The sequence below is a fragment of the Zingiber officinale genome, chromosome 9B (assembly GCF_018446385.1).
Source record: "Zingiber officinale cultivar Zhangliang chromosome 9B, Zo_v1.1, whole genome shotgun sequence".
Taxonomy (NCBI): Eukaryota; Viridiplantae; Streptophyta; class Magnoliopsida; order Zingiberales; family Zingiberaceae; genus Zingiber; species Zingiber officinale.
The window spans coordinates 26,530,616-26,549,547 of NC_056003.1; the positions used below are offsets into that span (position 1 = coordinate 26,530,616).

The 18,932-nt window shown below is 36.3% G+C and overlaps 1 protein-coding gene and 1 long non-coding RNA gene across 4 annotated transcripts; both read left to right on the forward strand.

The window, feature by feature from the left end:
- The first annotated feature begins 1,469 nt into the window (after positions 1-1,469).
- On the forward strand, positions 1,470-1,981 carry LOC122022756. Its single transcript, XR_006123079.1, has 4 exons — positions 1,470-1,567; positions 1,684-1,720; positions 1,825-1,849; positions 1,941-1,981. It is a non-coding gene; the product is annotated as an uncharacterized LOC122022756 (long non-coding RNA).
- An 8,460-nt stretch (positions 1,982-10,441) lies between these two features.
- On the forward strand, positions 10,442-17,906 carry LOC122024589 (angio-associated migratory cell protein-like). Of its 3 annotated transcripts, none has more exons than XM_042583245.1 (12): positions 10,442-10,579; positions 12,828-12,972; positions 13,049-13,093; positions 13,448-13,489; positions 13,644-13,763; positions 14,082-14,227; positions 14,293-14,440; positions 14,517-14,600; positions 15,349-15,464; positions 16,349-16,407; positions 17,213-17,303; positions 17,384-17,906. In XM_042583245.1, the coding sequence occupies exons 2-12, from the start codon at positions 12,867-12,869 to the stop codon at positions 17,609-17,611; spliced, it is 1,185 nt and encodes a 394-aa protein (XP_042439179.1). In that variant the 5' UTR covers positions 10,442-10,579; positions 12,828-12,866; the 3' UTR covers positions 17,612-17,906. The 3 variants fall into 3 exon arrangements, with proteins under 3 accessions (XP_042439179.1, XP_042439177.1, XP_042439178.1); XM_042583243.1 differs by having other exon boundaries at positions 10,443-10,579; positions 13,445-13,489; XM_042583244.1 differs by having other exon boundaries at positions 10,498-10,579; positions 12,861-12,972; positions 13,445-13,489.
- Positions 17,907-18,932: the final 1,026 nt, after the last annotated feature.

The following is an 18,932-nucleotide window of genomic DNA, read 5'->3' on the forward strand; positions in this document are numbered from 1 at the left end:
TCACTTGTCACAATATTTCAGTTTCAAGTATTCTTATCATTATTCTTTGTTATTATACTTGGATTTTCACCTTTTAGCTATATCAATCTTCATAAAATAGTAGCATGGTTTGATGATTGATTATATAATTGCTGAGTTATTTAAAGCACATGGAATGCCAAAATTCACAAATACAAGTATTATAAATTTATAAGTCAGTTTCTATCTCTCTAAACCTCAAACAAATATCTTATGAAACATAACCTTAGTAAAACTTATTATTATGGTTATTAAGCTCATATATTTTTAATTCAAATTGCACAATTTGATCCTATTTAGGTCACAAATATGGATCAAGAATCAGTCTAACACGAGTTGATCAAATAGATTTATCAAAAAATCACATCAGTAATAATTCATGGAAACAATACAAAAACCCAAGCAAATTAATATATTTTGTTTTTTAGTTTGTGCTCAAACAACACAATGTTAAATTTTAAATGGGACACAAAGACCCAAGTTAGGCATATAGTTGCATTTTTTTTCTTTTTCTTATTCGTCTCTTTTCTCCCCTCTCTAATTTACTATCGACACCATACAATTGGAATAGTGACACTACTAAAATAATATTGTGTCAGTCATATAATGAATCTTTTGAACCTTTAACAAATCATATGAAAATGAAGTTTTTTTAAACAAATGATGCTATTTGTTCATTAGTGTTAATAATAGATACAATGGTTGTAGAATTTGCTTACATGATTAATTTAATTTTTTGTAAACATCTTGGATTGACATTGGTTTTATAAATCATACAATCTGTTTTTTTTTTCCAGAGACATGAAAAAACAACTTAAAGACACTACCGATTTAATTCGCAAGTGGAGGAAGGTTTCAGATGACCGCCAAAATGAGCAAGTATTGCATGAAACACTGCTATTAGGTTAGTTTCCCTTTTCTTTTCTTTTCTTGTTTTTCATTTTTACATTTTGAGTTATATGATCCTTAGTTTGAATCAAACATATATGCAGTGTGATATGGTAAGCTCCAAGAGCTTTGTTCTAGATCCTTTCTTTTTCAAAGCCGCAACAATTCGAGTCATATGGAAGCTTCATCAGAGTTTGCAAATGAATTACCTCATGTTGCCTCAGAGGATCTGCAAAAAGAGCCTAAGCAACAAAATAATGACAGGAATACAGAACCAGAACAACAGGACAAGCTGAATGCAGTACCTGAGAATTCTCGATTCGATATGCATACTGATATCCAACCAGGACAACAGAATGAGTTGCATCTAATACCAATACCTGAGATTGCTCGATTTGATTTGTATAGTGGAGCGAATATAAATGAAACAATACAATCACCCTCCGCAGGAGTCGATATGACTCTCTTTAACACCACAATAGCAGATTCAACTCCTGACTTTGATAAGACTTTTGATACAGAGATATTACCTACAGTTGAAAGTTTTACTAGGACCAAAGCAACTAGTTATGCAATTGGAGCTAGCCTATTCTCTCTGGAGGAAGAACCACTTCAAAATAGCATGCCCAGAATTCCAAATGTGTTGCTATCTGTGGAGGAAGTAAGTTCCTTAGTAGAAGAATATCAGTGACACTACTTTCCATGTTTTACTTTAGTTAAGATTATTTCATACTAATTATATACCTTGCCTTGAATCTTTGATTTTGCTTTGTTTAGGATTTTGATTTTCTTGATGCAAGTACCCAATCATCAGGTAAGATAAGTATATATTTTGTTTTTTCCTTTGCATACTTTGTTACATAGAAGTTCATAAATCTTAAAATAGTTGTCCTCATTCAGGTTATAAAGATAATGAAGCTGGAACTTTATCCGCACGGACTAGGTAAGAGACATGTGATTTATAATATATTTATTTTCTTCATTAAAACAAGTAGAAGAACAATGCTTATGTTATTAAAGTTTCTTCATGGTAGGGCTGTGGTGCAATTTCTTAAAAATCAATCACCACCTCAGAGTGGAGATAGAGAACATAGAGTTTTAAGTTTAAATGATATCTTACAAGGACAAACAAGAAGACGGTGCGCGCAAATGTTCTTTGAAAGTTTGGTAATGTTATATTCTGAGAACATTTGTTTTCCTTTTGATTAACATGATATGTGAACATTGTTAATTCTTCCATTAGAGAGTATTACAATTTAGCCATTTAGTGGTGAAATTAATTACCAGGGTTAAAGGAGGTCATGATGATTAACTATTCCCATAGTTAACATTTCCTTCTAGCTAAAACATTCTCTGTCAAATATCAGAGGCAAAAACAATCTAGTCTCATCTCTAGATCGACTTAGGTTTTTATGAAGAACAAATTCCTTAAGAAGAGATCTTTGGATTAGTAACTCCCAAACATCACTTTTTCTTTCAAGCAATATGTATTCTATATCTTAGATTTTGATGTGGTTTCTACTTATTGTAGGTACGCGTTTGGTCATTTTAAGTGTTTAGTCTTCATTTTATTAGAAATTCTTTAACTCAATTTATTAGGCGTAAGTATAAATTTCTTTTACCTTGAGTGCATTTGATAGTTGCACATTGTTTCATTGGAATTTGAAACTAAGATCCATTTTCATGATTGAATAACATTGTTAATCCTTGTTGTTTCATTTGAACTCTCGCTTTCTTTCGAGTACAAATAGAAAAGAAGTCTTTCATCTTTGTGCTTATTCCGAAATCTTTGTTGCTAGGTTCTAAAGACTTATGGGTTCTTAGATGTACAACAAGAAGAGGCATATGGCGATATTGCCATTTCTCCAAAACCTGCACTTTTTGCTACCAAGTTTTGAGGCGATATCTTCCACAGACTTGTCTGTATTGTATATAGAGGTTAAACTCTATCCAACCTGAATCTTAACTATTGTTTGCAACATTCAGCACGAACAGCACCATGAAGCACCACGGGGCGATGACCTTCTTCTGGGGAAGAACTCGGAGATTTTGTTCGCCAGCTGGCCCAGCACACACTTGTCGCCGTCTTCCTCCGCTGGCCGGTATAGTCAGCAGTGGTGGGTTGGCGTTGTTGGCGCAGTCCCTTCGACAGCCACTCTGATAATTTTTAAAAGAGAACTTTTTTTTTTGCCCAGAGAAATAATCTTCTATCTGTTTTTGCCTCCGGACATAATTGAGTTGGTATACAACTAATATTTGTTGAATTTTTTTATAGTCTTTTACATGTATGGAACATGTTAAATGAACAATATTTTATCTTCTCCATGTTGGATGGGTTGACGGGAGCGCTAAGATGAATATATTCGTTTTTGTCACAATGTTAAATGAACAATATAAGCAGATAAATGAGAAAATGCTTTTATTAATTGATTAGAGAACAATAAGTGCCGATTAAGAGAAAAGTTTAACATAATTATTAAATAAATTTGGAATTTAAACACATTCGGGACGAGTTGGATTTATCTTTTTTGTTTTTAAGGAAGAAGTCCTAGCTACTTATTGCAATTATAGGAACAGAGTTGGATTACCTGAAGCGTCTTCGTCTTGGCCTTGGTCTTGGTGTCGAGCTCGACAACAATGGTGGACTTGGAATCCAAGGCAAACTCGTTGCGGGTGAACCAAAATATTGATATTAAAATTTTATAGGTTTTAAAAAACAGTAAAATATGTGGCATAACGACCCATGTAAATATATGATGTGGCGGAAACTTACAACCCCATATGTCCAGTGTGATTAAGAAGCGGACTGGGTTGGTCAAAATTAAAGCGGATCAATTTTGACCCAAAGGGCAAAAAGGAGAATCAAACTCAGTCTACATTTGGGTCTAGTCAAACATGTTTGGTACACACATCCAGAGGAGCCATGTTCACTTGGGGGCAAGTCAACTACTGCAACTCGTCCACAATTCTTGAACTCAACCTCACTCGACGACATACCCTCAGACTTGGCCATATACATCAACTTACTCGTCGACTTGGCCTCACTCGCCACAACTCTCCGACTCAACCTCACTCGTCCACAATTCCCGGACTCGGCCTCACTCGATGATATACTCTCGGAGTTGGCTACACGTGCCAACCTACTCTTTGACTTAGCCTCACTCGGCTACAATTCTCAGACTCGATCTCACTTGGCGATATACTCTCGGACTTGGCCACATGCCTCAACTTGCTCTCTGATTTGGTCTCCCTTGGTGACATATTCTCGGACTCGCCCCCAGTCATCGACTTCATCCCTGACTCAGTCTTCTTCACCAATAAATTAGGAAATAATTTATAAAATTAGAAATTTCACATTGGATTAGGAAATAATTTCCATATCCATAATTTCTTAAATTTCCATAGATAACTTTTACTACAATCTACACATGATAACATAGATCTATGATCTATGCCAAAGTGTAAGTGACTCTGATATCACCATTAGATTTCCAAATGTATATTTTAAAAATTTGTTTCATAAACAAGGAGTGGAAGTATAATAATTTTTTAAAATTATTACAATACGCATCACACACATAACCACAAGGATACACATGCGGGATCCTCTGATCCGTAAATTGCGAACCAGAGGATGGTCCACTTTGTAGATTGATGGATTATGATGACCCTATCTATTTAGGTGATGAGGTCCATTGAAATGAATTAATCCACAAAGTGGATCATCCTCTGGTCTGCAATTTGTGGACTAGAGGATTCATGCTCAAGGATACGTATGTGTTAGACATAATTATAGAAAATAATAACTTTGTTAGAAGATATACCTACGAGTTTATAATCGAACCTTGTAGAGAGTATTTTAACTTGCCTCGCAAGGCTAGCCTCTATCAGAATCAACAAGCAAGTCTAACAAGACTTGTCTTTATTGATATCCACACCAAGATATCTTCAAGACTGCTTTACTAAGTCACAAGTTTTCATCTCCGATTCAGTACTAGCCGAAGGAAGAGACGAAGTGATCTGAGAGAGGATACTCGACCTGTCTTTGTGCTCGACGGTGAGGGTAACTCAGCGACACAAAGCAAGGTCCAGCCAACTATTTGGCGACACGAAGGAGAAGGGGGCAGAAACAACCCTTGCTGTCCGGTGGCCAAAGTGATTGCCGGTCAAGGGAGGTCGGTGGCAGAGGGCTGACCAGCGACACAACAACATCTAGGCTATTGTCCGGTGGCTGATCACCAGCTAGAGGTTGTTGGCAGGCAACCGGAGCTTCCTGGTGGTAGTAGCAAGGTGCGACAACAAGCAAAAGGAGGCGACAACAGCTCCTTTGGGTGGCAACAATTATTGGATATAAGAGATGTGAATGGAGAAGAGGTGGAAGAGGAAAGAGACTTCATTGTGAATGAGACTTTAGTCTCATATTAAAAGTTTCATGACATGTTGGTTGATTTATATTGATTCACATGCATTGAGGATGTGAACAAATGCATGGGGAGAGACTCTTTCTCACGTGTGAGTGTGCAGAGGGTGCAAATCCAGAGCTCGGATTGCACTGAATCATGTTGACTCGTGTGTGGGCACGACCTGCGCGCGTCGAATGCCGAATTGGTCGGGGCAAAATTTGCCCAAACAGAACAACCAACATTTTGTCACGTAAAATTTTTTGCTGCTTATGTAACAAATGCATTAAAGAAATATTAATGTAGTCGAGTGAAATGCTGGCGTTACACAGCTGACAAATAATGATCATTAACGTTGTCCATTGGTCTGAGCTCCTATATAAGGAGGCTGCGACCACAGACAAAAGGTTATGCACATAGAAAAGCAGCAAAAGCTCTCCATCTACGTTCCCTTCTCCTCTGTCGTGCAACTTTTGCTCGACGGAGTGGCTGTGATAGTTCAGGTACCTCTTAGTTCACCGTGACCCTAAGTGCTTGGGGAGAATCACAGTTCGTTCTTGTATCTTGGGAAACAGACGACCCGAGAAAGCCTCGAAGCATAGCCGGAGGTGGGGCGAATCTGTTTCAAAGAAACTGCGTTTGTCGCAGGCCTTAGTTTACTCAGTTTCACTCGTCCGACTAGTTTCTAGGCTTCGCTCTGCTGTTTGGTAGCAACTCGCTTGGCAGAAACCTGCAATTTGTTCGGCAGTAACTCGCTTGGCAGAAGCCTGCAACTCGCTCGGTAGAAGTTTGCAACTTGCTCGGTAGCAACTCACTCGGCAAAAGCTTGCAACTCGCTTGGCAGAAGCCTTCGATTCGCTTGGTCGGCCTTAAGCTTCGCTTGGCCGAACTCTTCGTTCGGTCGACTCTTCGTTTGGTCGGCCTTAAGCTTCGCTCGGTCAGCCTTAAGTTTCACTCGGTCGGCCTTAAGCTTCGTTCGATCGGCCTCTTCACTCGGTCGACCTCTTCACTTGGTCGGCCTAAGCCTCTACTTTCGATCGGCAACCTTCGCTCGATTGGCCTAAGCCTCTACTTTTAGTCGACCTTAGTCTCTTCGCTCGATCGGCCTAAGCTGTTGGATCGATACACATGTGAGAGAGGGGGTGAATCACGTGGTTTTTTTAAAAACTCATCTTTTCGATTTTGAAATCAAAGTATAAGCAATGGAAAAATAAAATGAAAGTAAAGAACACAAGAAAAACATGGACGGTTTTTATTTGGTTCGGAGACTTCGGCGACTCCTACTCTAAGACCCAGGTCTTGTGGACCTATCGATGGGTAATCCACTAAAAACCTCTTCCGGTACCTCCGGAAGAGGAAATCGAGTACAATGAAAATTAAATAAGTGCAATGCACTGCATTTGTCTTTTTGCAATAATTAATTACAAAAAAAATTATCGACACTTAAAGATCGATGTGGAAGCGCTCGTGTTAATGTCAGTCAGCCGGTCATGATCGAAAGTCCTCGGAGCAGTCATCGGGCGCAGCAACTTTACAGCAGTGTTGTAGCAGGAGCTCGGAGCAGTCGGAATCTCAAAAGAATGCGTAGTAGCTCGTATATCAGTTGTTCTTCAATGCCTTCTCGAGATAGCCTTATAAAAGACATAAAAGGTGCCTTCCATAGTCATGGAAAGCGCCTTCAATGAGATAAAATTGATCCCAAACAACCCGACACTTATCTACAACTTTGGCCAAAATTTATCCTACGGAAGGCACCTTCCATAGCCATGAAAGGTGCCTTTTATGAACAGTACGAAGGCGCCTTTACTGCTTAAAGGCGCCTTCAACACTGTCCATCCGAAGGCAAATAAGCTCATTTTATCCTACAAAAACCACATTAGTCTAAATAGCTTGCAAAACAAGTATCAGGACAAATAATAAATGATAATAAAGGATAGTAATTAGTTCTTGTCCTCCTAGGACCAGGAACTAGTCAAGGTCTCAGCTTAGGGATCCCAAATGGACCTAAACTGGATCGACGCCTACTGTCCCTTCAACCAGGACGCATCCTCACTTGGTCACTCTCTTCTAGTGACTTACATTAACTTATCAGTTTGCCAGACATCCGGTCAGCCCATTGACCTGTCTGGACTTCATGCCAGCTATCGGGTTAGCCCGTTAACTTAGTTTGACTCCCTCAGACCTGTCAACTCCTGCACACTGGGTTAATACAATAGATAAAATAGTAAAGTAAAACAGTGTCAACATATTTCAGGATTCGCTGGTCCGATCGACCGTGTGCGGTCGACCGAAAAATAGTCGGTCACACATTACCTAGGGTTACCTCCCTATAGTTGCCTAGCTTCACTCACTAGGACTTTCATTGTCTGGCTTCACTCACCAGGACTTCCTCTATCTAGTTTCACTCACTAGGGCCTGACTTCACTCACCAGGGCCCGACTTCACTCACCAGGACTTCCACCACCTAGCTTCACTTACCATGACTTCGACTTGCCTAATCTCTAGTTAGGACTTCTCACTTGCTAGTCATCTAGTCTTGATTAGACTACTCTTTTCCAAACATCAAGTTCTGTTTGGATTAACTCTTGGTCAAACTGACCAAACTTAGGTGCATTGTCAAACATCGAAGCCCTAGAGGTTAATTGCACCAACATAAGCCACTACTTTCGGTCGGCCTTAGCCTCTTCTCTCAGTCGGCCTTAGCCTATTTTGCCCTGTCGACCACTATGAAGCCTGCGTTCAGCACTTGGCAGACATCAACCCCTGCTTGCAGCCTGAGATTATTATCTTAGGTTATTTCAACATGTAAGTTGAATTTATTTCGTATAATTTAAATTCAACTAAGTCCCTGAAAATCTCCAGGAACAGATTATTTTTGTTAACAACAACAACCTTGGTGGTCCGACCACACCTTTGGCCAGAGCTTGCTCGAGCAACGACAACAAGGAAGTCCGATCACACCTTTAGACGGAGCTTGCTTGGGGCCTTGGGCAGCGGCAGCTCAAGAGGAGGTAAGGGTGTCAATTTGGGTGGGTTGGGTTGGGTTGATTTTTTTAAACCCAATCCGAACCGACTCGAACCCGAATTCAATCCGAAACCCCTAAACTCGAACTCGAACCCAACCCGGACAACCCAAAAATCCAATTCAAAATGACTTTTTTTTTGGCTATTTTTCCTATAATTTTTCACTTTTATCCCAATACTCCATCATTATTATACTAACATTGATATTAATATACATAAAAACATCTTAGTTTTCAAAATAAAATTTGATTTAACCTTAAAAAATTGAATAAATCCTATATTTGGGTCAACCCGGGTTAACCCAAGTCAACTCGAACCCGACCCGACCCAATCTGAAAAATTTCAACCCGAAAACCCTCCAACCCAACTTGAAAATATCCAACCCGAACTTGATTTTTTTCAGGTCGACTCAGGTTGGGTCATTGGGTTGGGTTCATTTTTAACACCCCTATGAGGAGGCGACTCCTCTTGGCTAGGCGGCGGAAAGAGAGGGAGAGTTGAGAAAGAGACAACCCTAATCTAATTAGGTTTTCTCTAATAAATAATTAATTTTCTTCTTCTCCTTATGAAGGGGTGTATTTATATACCTCTTCAATTGCACTTATTTCAAGTCATGTGAATTTTTGAGAACTTAAGGAGTCAAAGCTACCCTCCATTACTTATTTCGAACTCCCTATAAGTGCTAAAATATTATGATACCTTCCGATTAGAAAGCTTGAGCTTGGGTTTGATCTCTTGGAGATCAGGACCAAATTAGGCTTGATTTGAGAGTAGATTAGGACCAAGTTGGTCCTGGTCTCCCCACATCAGATCCAATTTGATCCTGATTTAATTTTATATTAGGTTTAACATAGTCCTGATCCTTAGAAAACCAGGGCCAAACATTCTAACTAATTACTTTATTCTCCTTAGCACTTCTAGGAAAGTCCCAAAATAGAAAAGGTGTTACATTTGGACTCCTAGGCATTTCAGAAACTCACAAGACTTGGAATGAGTCCAATTGAAACACTCTAGATGAATAAGTATGTTCTGATTGAAATTTACTAATGAATTTATACTATTTGGATTTCTATAAATTTACAATCATAAGAAAGAATAGAGTTTGGAGAAGGTAGAGTTAATGTTAAATCTTGATTTTGATTTTAATAGTTAAATTAAAAAAATATATAAATTTGAGTTGTATAAATTGAAAGAGATTTGCTCTCCAAACGTGGAGAGAGAGAAATATTAAAATGGTATGCATTCGAATCATCAAAATTATTTTAAATTTAAACGTTTTAAATATGGCTCGAATCCATGTGAAATCAATATGTGAAAAGCTAATGCTTAATGAAGGACTAGAACGAAAAAATCATCCAAATCAGTGCATTTTTTTAATCATTTTTTAAATTAGGGTGTGTGATTTAGAAATTTTCTAAATTTACATGCGCCTTTCGTTATATCCATTTTAAATAATTAATATATATAATATACTTATAAAAAAATTTCATGCTTTTATAGTTCAGCTAATTAATAAGTCACGATTAATTAAAAAGAATTAATATATTTAATATAATTAGAAAAAAAATTCATGCGTTTTTATTTCATCCAACTAAATTGGGATTAATTAAAAATAATTAAAATATATAGTATAATTAAAAAAAATTATGCGTTTTTATTCAACTAACTAAATCAGGATTAATTAAAATAATTATTATATATAATATAATTATTAAAAACTTTCCACACGTTTTAATTCAGCTGATTAAATTAGGATTAATTAAAAATAATATATATATATATATATATATATATATATATATATATATATATATACAAAAAAAATTCCCACGAGTTTTTATTGCAGCTTATTAAATCAGGATTAATTAAAAATAATTAATATACATAATATAATTATAAAAAAATCACATGTTTTTAGCTCAGCCTCAGTTGTCTAACTCAGGATTAATTAAAAATAATTAATATATAATATAATGGGGTTGGAAATTTTTTTAAATTATGCCTAAATGATTTGGAATAGATGAAACCAATTAAACAGTGGGTTTAGAATTCATGCCTGCTTCGGGCGGAGCTTTAAAAAAAATATTATTTCTTTTTTTTGCCTGATAAAAGTTTCTGTTTTGTTGCCCTAAGCCATCTTCCACGCCGAAACTGCAGTGGAACGCGTGACGCGTCCAAACCGCCGCCTCATCTTCGACTTCGTCTTCCTCCCCTGCCGCCGCACTCCACAGCAAGCTACGAAGCTCAAGGTATCCCTTAACCCTACACCTTTATTTCCTATTCCGCAAAAAAAGAGGGTGACGCGGCCGGTCAGCGGTCGCGCTGCCGGTGAGCCGGCGAGGCGGCCTCCCGAGCGGTCGCTGCCCCACCCAGCAGCGACGCAGCCGCTGCCGAGTCCTCTTCTTCGGCAATGTCAAGGATCAGCCATTTTTTTATTCATTTTTGTGGGATTGGGATTGGGATTGGGATTGGGATTGGGATTAAGTGGGTTTTCGTGGTGTTTAAGGATGTGTATGTTTTACATATGTTGCCAAGTAATGGCCACTATCAGTTTTGAAAGACAAGCCCTACTAATTCAGTTTTGCAATGCAGGAGAAATCTATGGTACAAGTAAAACAAAAGAAACCGCTAGCGATTGATTTACCAAAAGTTGTGGTCTGAAACTAGTAGTTAAGATAGTTTAGAAACATGTATATAAAAAACAACGAAGAAGAACAAAAGTAAGCAAGACATCCTAGGTTTAGTTGCTAAACATGTCCCGAGATTTGCAACAAATTTGATCAAAACAAAAAGTTTACATTAAGTTGTTGAGGGTTCTAACAATTCTATTCACTAGTTAAATTTTTTTTTTCCAGAATAATCGTCAATAGGTCCATGCCACTGTATTTTTCTTCAGCTTTTCATTTTTGTTTCGATTTTCAGGTCATCTTCGTATCTTGCATCAAGATCCATACTGAATTTTTTTCAACTTATTTTTTTAAAGGATATTTTTCTTTTCAAATTTAGCAATATTCAATTTAACCCTTCAACTAGCACCAACTTCTTATCATAGCGTTAAAAATTGGGTGAAATCTCAAGGAGTGAAGTGAAAATTTCGACTAACTTTAATTTTTATAATTAAATCGAAATATAACTTTTTCAAAGACTCAAAATATGTATTTAACTTTTAAAACTATCAAATCATATACCTTTTACATATCTTACCCTCCACATTTGCCCCAATCATGTAGCAATCTATTCGGGCAATTTTTTTTAATAAAAAAAATTATTGATTTTTTTAAAGGCTGATTTATATTTAAAAAATTATTACTGTTTAAATATATGAATATAATAAGAAGAATTAAAATAACAGATTAAATTTCATATCATTTTGAATTTTTTTTAGGTCTATCAATTAATTTTAATCCGAAATTGATCAACACGAGTTAATTGACCTAGAAAATTCGGAATAACATGAAATCAAGTTTTTATATGGTCATTCAGAGCAATATTTTTTTAACATGAATATGTTTAAAAGTTTTAATTTATATTAAAAAATAATAATATACTCAATATATTGAGTCAAATTGATATTTAAAGGTATAAATATAATCAGATGTAGTACTTATTTCATGTCATTTCGAATTCTTTATATCAATTAGTCAATTTCGATCAAAACTAACTAATGTATCTAGAGAGCGATATGAAATTATATCATATGTATTTATTTATTTAATTTTAATTATATCTATGTCCTTAAATATTAAATTGACAAACTATATTGAAAAAAATAATTTTTTAACATAAATTCTTTATAATTTGATAATTTTAAAATAGATATGTGCATGGGTAAATATATATAAAAATATGATTTGATAATTTGAAATTTGGATTCGTGATTTAGATAATTAAAAACTTCATATAAATTCAATAATTTATCGTAATATATATATATATCTTACTATTTTATTAAAAATCTCTCCCCTTTACTAACTAAATTTGGTGAAGCCTAAAATGCATTTACGTTAATGTCCTTTTTTCTATTTACACTAAAAATAATTCCAAGGTTTATTAGTAATTCCATAAGCGAAACAATCAGTGATCTAGAGTTCAGGCCGACGATGTTAAAAAATATACTTTTCTTAATTTTTTTACTAAGACAAGTATAATATTAAATTAAAATAATTTTTTTGCATAGGGAAGCCCGTTACTGGAATTCTCTAGCGTCACTATTGTATGAGTTTAACGAATCTTATCCAAATAATTAATTTTTGGTTTATAAGGGTGACACTAGAAAATCCAACTAATTCAGATTTTCAAAGACTCAAATAATTTATATATTATTATATTATACAAGTAACGCGTGTGTACGATCAAACTAGTATAAATAAAGCATGAGCGAAATGTAATATTTCAAACTAAATTTGCAATTTATTTTAAAATTATGAATCCGATGTAAATAGGTTTTTACTTAAATTAGGGCCTGTTTATTTAAGTGTACAAGTACGGTTTCTACAGCCACAAAATCCCAAGCGACGCCGCGCTTGACAGCTGAAGATGAGCATCCATGGAGACGGCGCCGGCGACTACGAGTCTGACGAAGAAGGAGAGGTGTTCTTGGACGAGGATGATATTATCCAGGAGATCGCCATTGACGAGGAAGGTAGGTCCTTTTTCCTGCTCTCTACCAGTTCCTTCTTCACTTCGCTCTCATATTTTTCGTATGTGCTGTTGAGCAGATCTTCCCGACCGGGATGAAGAGGTGGGCTCGGACGGTGGTATGGGTGAGTTTTCGTTGTCGAAGTGTTTGGGCTATCGAGTTTTTATTTGCTTTTTTAGGTGCTTGGGTCGGAGCATGCCTTGCGATAAAAGAAATTTCGGGACGAGGTTAATTGTGGATCTGTGTTAAAATTTTTTATAACTTTCCATTCATCGAGGATATCAGCTATTTGCTTCTCCTTTAATAGTATTTGACTTGTTTTCATGGGTGTTTTTTTTTTTTTTGAAAAATTCTTGAGTTCTCAGAGGGACTTGTTTTACAGATCTCTTTTCTTTTAGCCATACCATGCCTCTTGGATTTGGATCACTACAGCTTTTTTTACTTAACATTACTAAGAATATTTTTTTGGTGGCAGTAGAAGAAGCTGATGATTCTGTGTTTGTCTTCAGGGGCCATTCAGGTAATTAACTGTTAATTCTGTTTACCTGTGAGTTCAATAATTGACTCTGTTTATGGATTTATAGAGTAGATAGAAAGTTGATCATTGTTGCGTTAGCCTTTAATAAATTGTTCCAAGGATTCTGAGATCAGATTGCTGAATTTAATTGGTGCAGACGAAATATATACTGTTTCATGCAGTCCAACAGATGCATCTCTTGTTGCTACTGGAGGTAAAGATGATAGAGGATTTTTCTGGAAAATTGGTTCAGTGGATAGCAGTCTAGAGCTCCGAGGTATGCGTATGATGTGATATATTGTTTCTATATTCATGCATACATCAATTTTGCATGCTTGCTTATTTCCCAATTCAGGAAATGCTACCTTTATTTGCCTACACTAGTTTATTTTGGTTATCCTTGTTTCTTAATGAATGGATATACTATTCTGCTTCATCCCTACTGTCAGTAAATATCCACTTCATCTCGTTCAGTGAAATACCATTGATCTTGCATGGTTGTGTTAATTTCTTCTAGATTCATGGAATGCGACTTGATATATGTTAGTTCAATGACTTTTTTTTAATCTGCTCATCTGGAGTTTCCATTGTGCAGGACATCAAGATACTGTTTCTACTGTGGCATTCAGTTTTGATGGACAATTACTTGCAACTGGAAGCTTTGATGGGCATGTTCATATATGGGACACTAGTTCAGGTAGTCTTAAGTTTACACTTGAAGGTTCTGGAGAAGGCTTTGAGGTGAGCTCTATTATTTTGGTCTTTGTGATTCTTAATTATTACTTATATTTATCTTCAATATTTAGTGGCTTAAGTGGCACCCAAGAGGGCACTTGCTAATAGCTGGTTCAGAAGATGCAAATGTGTGGATGTGGAATGCTGACAAAGGTGTCTGTCTCAATACATTTTCTGGTCATGGAAGCACTGTCACGTGTGGTGATTTCACTCCTGATGGTACTGAAATTTTCACGCTTAACATTTGAGCTTTTATAATTTTGGAAGATGGCCATTGAATACTTTGTGCTTTAAGGTAAGATCATTTGTACTGGTTCTGATGATGCATCACTGAGGATATGGAACCCTAAGACTGGAGAGTGTTTCCATGTTGTTAAAGGTATACCTTGTCCTTTCATATCAATCTGATAAACTCTCTTTACTTTTTCTGTTCTTGGGAATCCTGAGTGGGAGATATATACCACTGAATTTTATTACAATATCCAAATTTATCTTCAAGCATCATTGGTTGAATTTGCCAATGAAGCCAATAAAGAATTTGAAGTGACCATTTAACTGTGAATGTGTTAACCATACAGTATAATTTTGTAAACTGCTTTTTCTTGGTGAAGTTTATGGTTTTGTTTGTAAAGCAAACCCATGCTAAGAGACACTCAAATAGAATGTAATTCCACTTTATCCATTTTTGTGGTTAGCTACTTGTAAAGAATTAGTTCAACTCACCTAATTCAAATATGGAAAACCGTAATTAGTTATTCTAAAATCTTTCCATCTCACCCTTTGTTTTACAGTCTGATGCCATATTATTGTCTGAATCTAATTTAGAAATACTCGTTGTTAACACACATAACGATAATGCCTTATTGGATGATCAAATTTTAGCCAACAACCTGTGTTAAACTCCTGAATGCAGTAATTGTCTTGTAATGGCAGACCAAGTACTTGTCCTTTCCATTAATGTCATCACTGGGCATCAGCTATGTGGAAATATGTATTCATATTGGATGCGGGAACAAATAATATCTCTAGCCTGAAATTATTCATAGCTTCAATTCTTTACTATTGGACTGCCATTTTACTGGTTTGAGTCATTACAATTTTACCATGTCACCGAAACCTGTTTGTAGGGCATCCATACCACACTGATGGATTGACATGCTTATCAATAACCTCTGATTCTACTATTGCAATCACGGGCTCAAAGGATGGCTCTGTTCACTTGGTGAACATAACAGTAGGACGGGTAAATTTATTTCATTCCCTTATGTTAATCCATGTGAGCATATTTTTTGTCAACTTTAGAGTTTTTGATACTTCACAAACTTAAGCGCATGGGCTTGTTATAATTGTTTCTTCTGATTTCTAATATACTTTGATTGTGATTTGTCTTTATTGCTAGAGCTAATATACAATTCAATTATGGTGTGAATGATATTCCTTTTTCTTAGGTATATTATCACACCTATCTTTTCTTAAGTTTGGGGTAAATAGTACTGCTTTCCATTGTTTTAGTCAAAAGAGATTTAGGCTTGGTTTGGCAGGGGAAGGAGAAAGTAAAGGATCATAAGATTGCACGTGCTTAACTTGTACACATTTTTTTGTGTTACTTCCCCTTCTCCCTTCTAATTTCCATTAGAGTAAACCAGGCCTTGGCGACGAAGCTACTTGCTTGTTTGAGCTAGGCTACAAATGGTCTGGATCATGTCATTCACCAACCAGAATCTTCTTAAGTTTTCTGTGATGCAATGCTGGCATCAGATTAGCAGTGTCAGTGCTTGTTTTTCAACGTTCTAAACTCCATTTTATTTCTACAAATCCCTTTTGACTTTGGTATGGCCTTGATGCTGTCAATAATTAGACTACAGGGCTACTATCTCTGACAAACAGGAATTTCATTTTTTTTTTTTTTTTGGGTTGGGTAGCCCCCATTTCTCCTGTTTTTGAGTAGCTAGTAGTAGTTGAGAAAGTTTAAAGTGAATAGACAACTATCATGTTCTTTTAACCGAAAACATATTTTTAGTTTACCTTCTGTAATTCTCAAGAATTTTGAATTTAGTGATTTTCACTTGAACATTTGTGAATATTAACTTTGGATATACTGACTGGTTTCAATTTTCTCTTCTCTAGGTAATCAGCTCATTAAGTTCTCACACGGCCTCTGTGGAGTGCATTGGGCTTAAACCAAAGTATGCTCGTTTCCTCCCAGTTGAATTTTTAAATGCATATCCATATACTCAAGAATACACTAGAAAACATCCCGCAACCTTGTGATGACAATTTCAACCTGAACCAATGATGCACCTTGAGCCAGAGTGTACCTACTTTACTATTTGTATGGGATCCTAGGTGGGTTCAAGCCAATACAGTTCTAGGCAGTGTAGGGACAGTGATACGGATTCTTTGCTCAAACTTGCCTCTTTGTAACCTTGCTTATTTTACGGTACAGCAACAAACAAATGATTAGTGTCGGCTTTTGATTTCATCTTAGCTTTCATTTAATACAGCATTCTATATTTTTCCGCTAATTTGTTTAAGTGAGGATGAGATGGGATAAAACACATATAGGTCATGATGCAAGCAACAATTAGTTTTGATTTTTGAACATTGGACTCATTGTTCTTAGTGCAATTAGAGTTGGTTTTCATGTTCACTGTGTAAAGGATGGGGCAGGGGTTGGTGTTTAGCTGTGCCTGTACATCTTAGCAAATTTTCCTAACAATCTCACCCATGTCTTGACTCTGAAAAAGCTTTGTGCGGATGCAATTTTGTTCATATTTGGTTTTGCTAGACAATCATTCTCAGTTAGAAAAGTTTCTGCGCTTTACGATAATTTATTGAGAAACAAAAGTAACAAATAGGTGGCAATTGGTATTTTGGACTCTTTGATCAGTTACAAGTTCTAAAGGCAAACCCATCTTCTGTGCACACGCACCTTGATAGTTCCATGTTGTGGTTATGTGGCTCAAATGCTACCATCTTCTCTCCTTGCAGTGCACTTTGGGCGACAACAGGTGGGATGGATCAGAAGCTCATTATATGGGATCTGCAAAGCTCTTCAGTGCGATGCACATGTGATCACGAGGTCAAAACTCCGTTAATGCACACCTCTGTACCTTGCTTTTCTTTAGCATTCAACTCATTTGATTGTTCTTCACTGGACAGGAAGGAGTGACGAGCCTCACATGGTTGGGCACATCTCAGTATGTTGCATCTGGTTGTGTCGATGGAAAGGTGCGAATCTGGGACAGTCTTTCAGGTGGCTGTGCCAGAACCTTCAGTGGCCACGCAGATACCATCCAATCTCTTGCTATTTCTGCCGACGGGAACTCCCTCGTCTCGGTTTCAGACGATGGCACAGCCCGCGTTTTCTCAATCTCAGAGTTCAAATAGAAGTTTTCAATATATGGCTCGTGCTTTCCATAGTGTAAAATATTTGAATGCAAGCTTTTTAAAGGTACTGATGATACAACAACATAATGTTGGAGCTGAATTCGATCGACCTTATTTATAGCTCGAGTGTCCATGGTTGTAGAGCAAACAAGGAGGGGAGTATCAAAAGATTGTTTCGCATTATATGAAATTTCATTCAATATGTATGCCTTCCAATGTGCAATTATCATATATTTATTTGAACTACTACTTGTTGGATTGATGGACAAATCTCATTTATTATCTTAATCTCTCACTTGGTGGGGTGCTTTCTCTCTATAAAAGATTTGATATCGTGCACATTCATTCGGTTCACTCTTAGACGATCATCACATGTTTGGATATCCAGAGCTCCTCTCAAATATCTCGAAATGTGAAAGGTGTTTCAGGAGTGTACATTGGCCGAATGTGCAATTATATATATATATATATATATATATATATATATATGATTAAATTATACATGACCTCTTGGTAAATTCTAAGATAGTAAACATTGTGCGGCGATAAACACATTTTGGGTTTTTTCATACATTGAGGATTCGAATATCAGGGAGTGCACAAAATTCACCTCTCGTATTCAAACTTGTAGGACCATTGGGCTACTGTGTGAACTGCTACTTGTGCTTTAAATTTATCTGATTGTAACAAAAGATAAATACACTTGCTCCCAGTGTCCCCGTTAACCCGTCACAAGATCAACACGGAAGAGACTTTAAATTTATCTGATGACACATAAGGAGGAAGATTCCTCACCTTCAGAATCATTTGGGCCCAAAGCTCGGATATTTGAAATTTAGTAAACATTTAATAGATAAGTCATTAGGGTACCAAAATGTACTAGTGGATTAAAATATACAAAATTCTAAGGTAGAAAACATTGTGCAACGGTGAGTACAATTTGGAATTTTTCATACGTGGAGGATTCAAATCTCAAGGAGTACAAGGAATTCATTTATCGTGTTCAAACTTTTAGGACCACTGGGTTATTACTTTTGGATTTATCCGATAGCACGTGAGGGGTAAAGCCTCTCACCTTCTAAATCAGTTGGGCCCAAACCTTTGGGCCTAAATCTTGGATATTTGAATTATATAAAAAAATATTAAATGTTAAATCAGGACGGTCTCAATAACTCTCTAGGCCCTAAAAATAAATTTAAGAAGCTTAGTATTTTTTTTTAAATTAAAAATATTATTAGAAATATTTAAATTAGGTCACAATAATTTTATCTTTATGAAACCTCACTTCTTTATGAGTAAAATTTAAAAAAAAAAAAATTAT

Bases quoted from the DNA above. Each gene is read 5' to 3' on its own strand.
- LOC122024589 (XM_042583243.1), top strand. From the start codon at position 12,867: ATGAGCATCCATGGAGACGGCGCCGGCGACTACGAGTCTGACGAAGAA. The intron at 14,441-14,516 runs GTACTGAAATTT...TTGTGCTTTAAG, and splicing joins TGGTGATTTCACTCCTGATG to GTAAGATCATTTGTACTGGT. The intron at 15,465-16,348 runs GTAAATTTATTT...TCTCTTCTCTAG, and splicing joins TGAACATAACAGTAGGACGG to GTAATCAGCTCATTAAGTTC.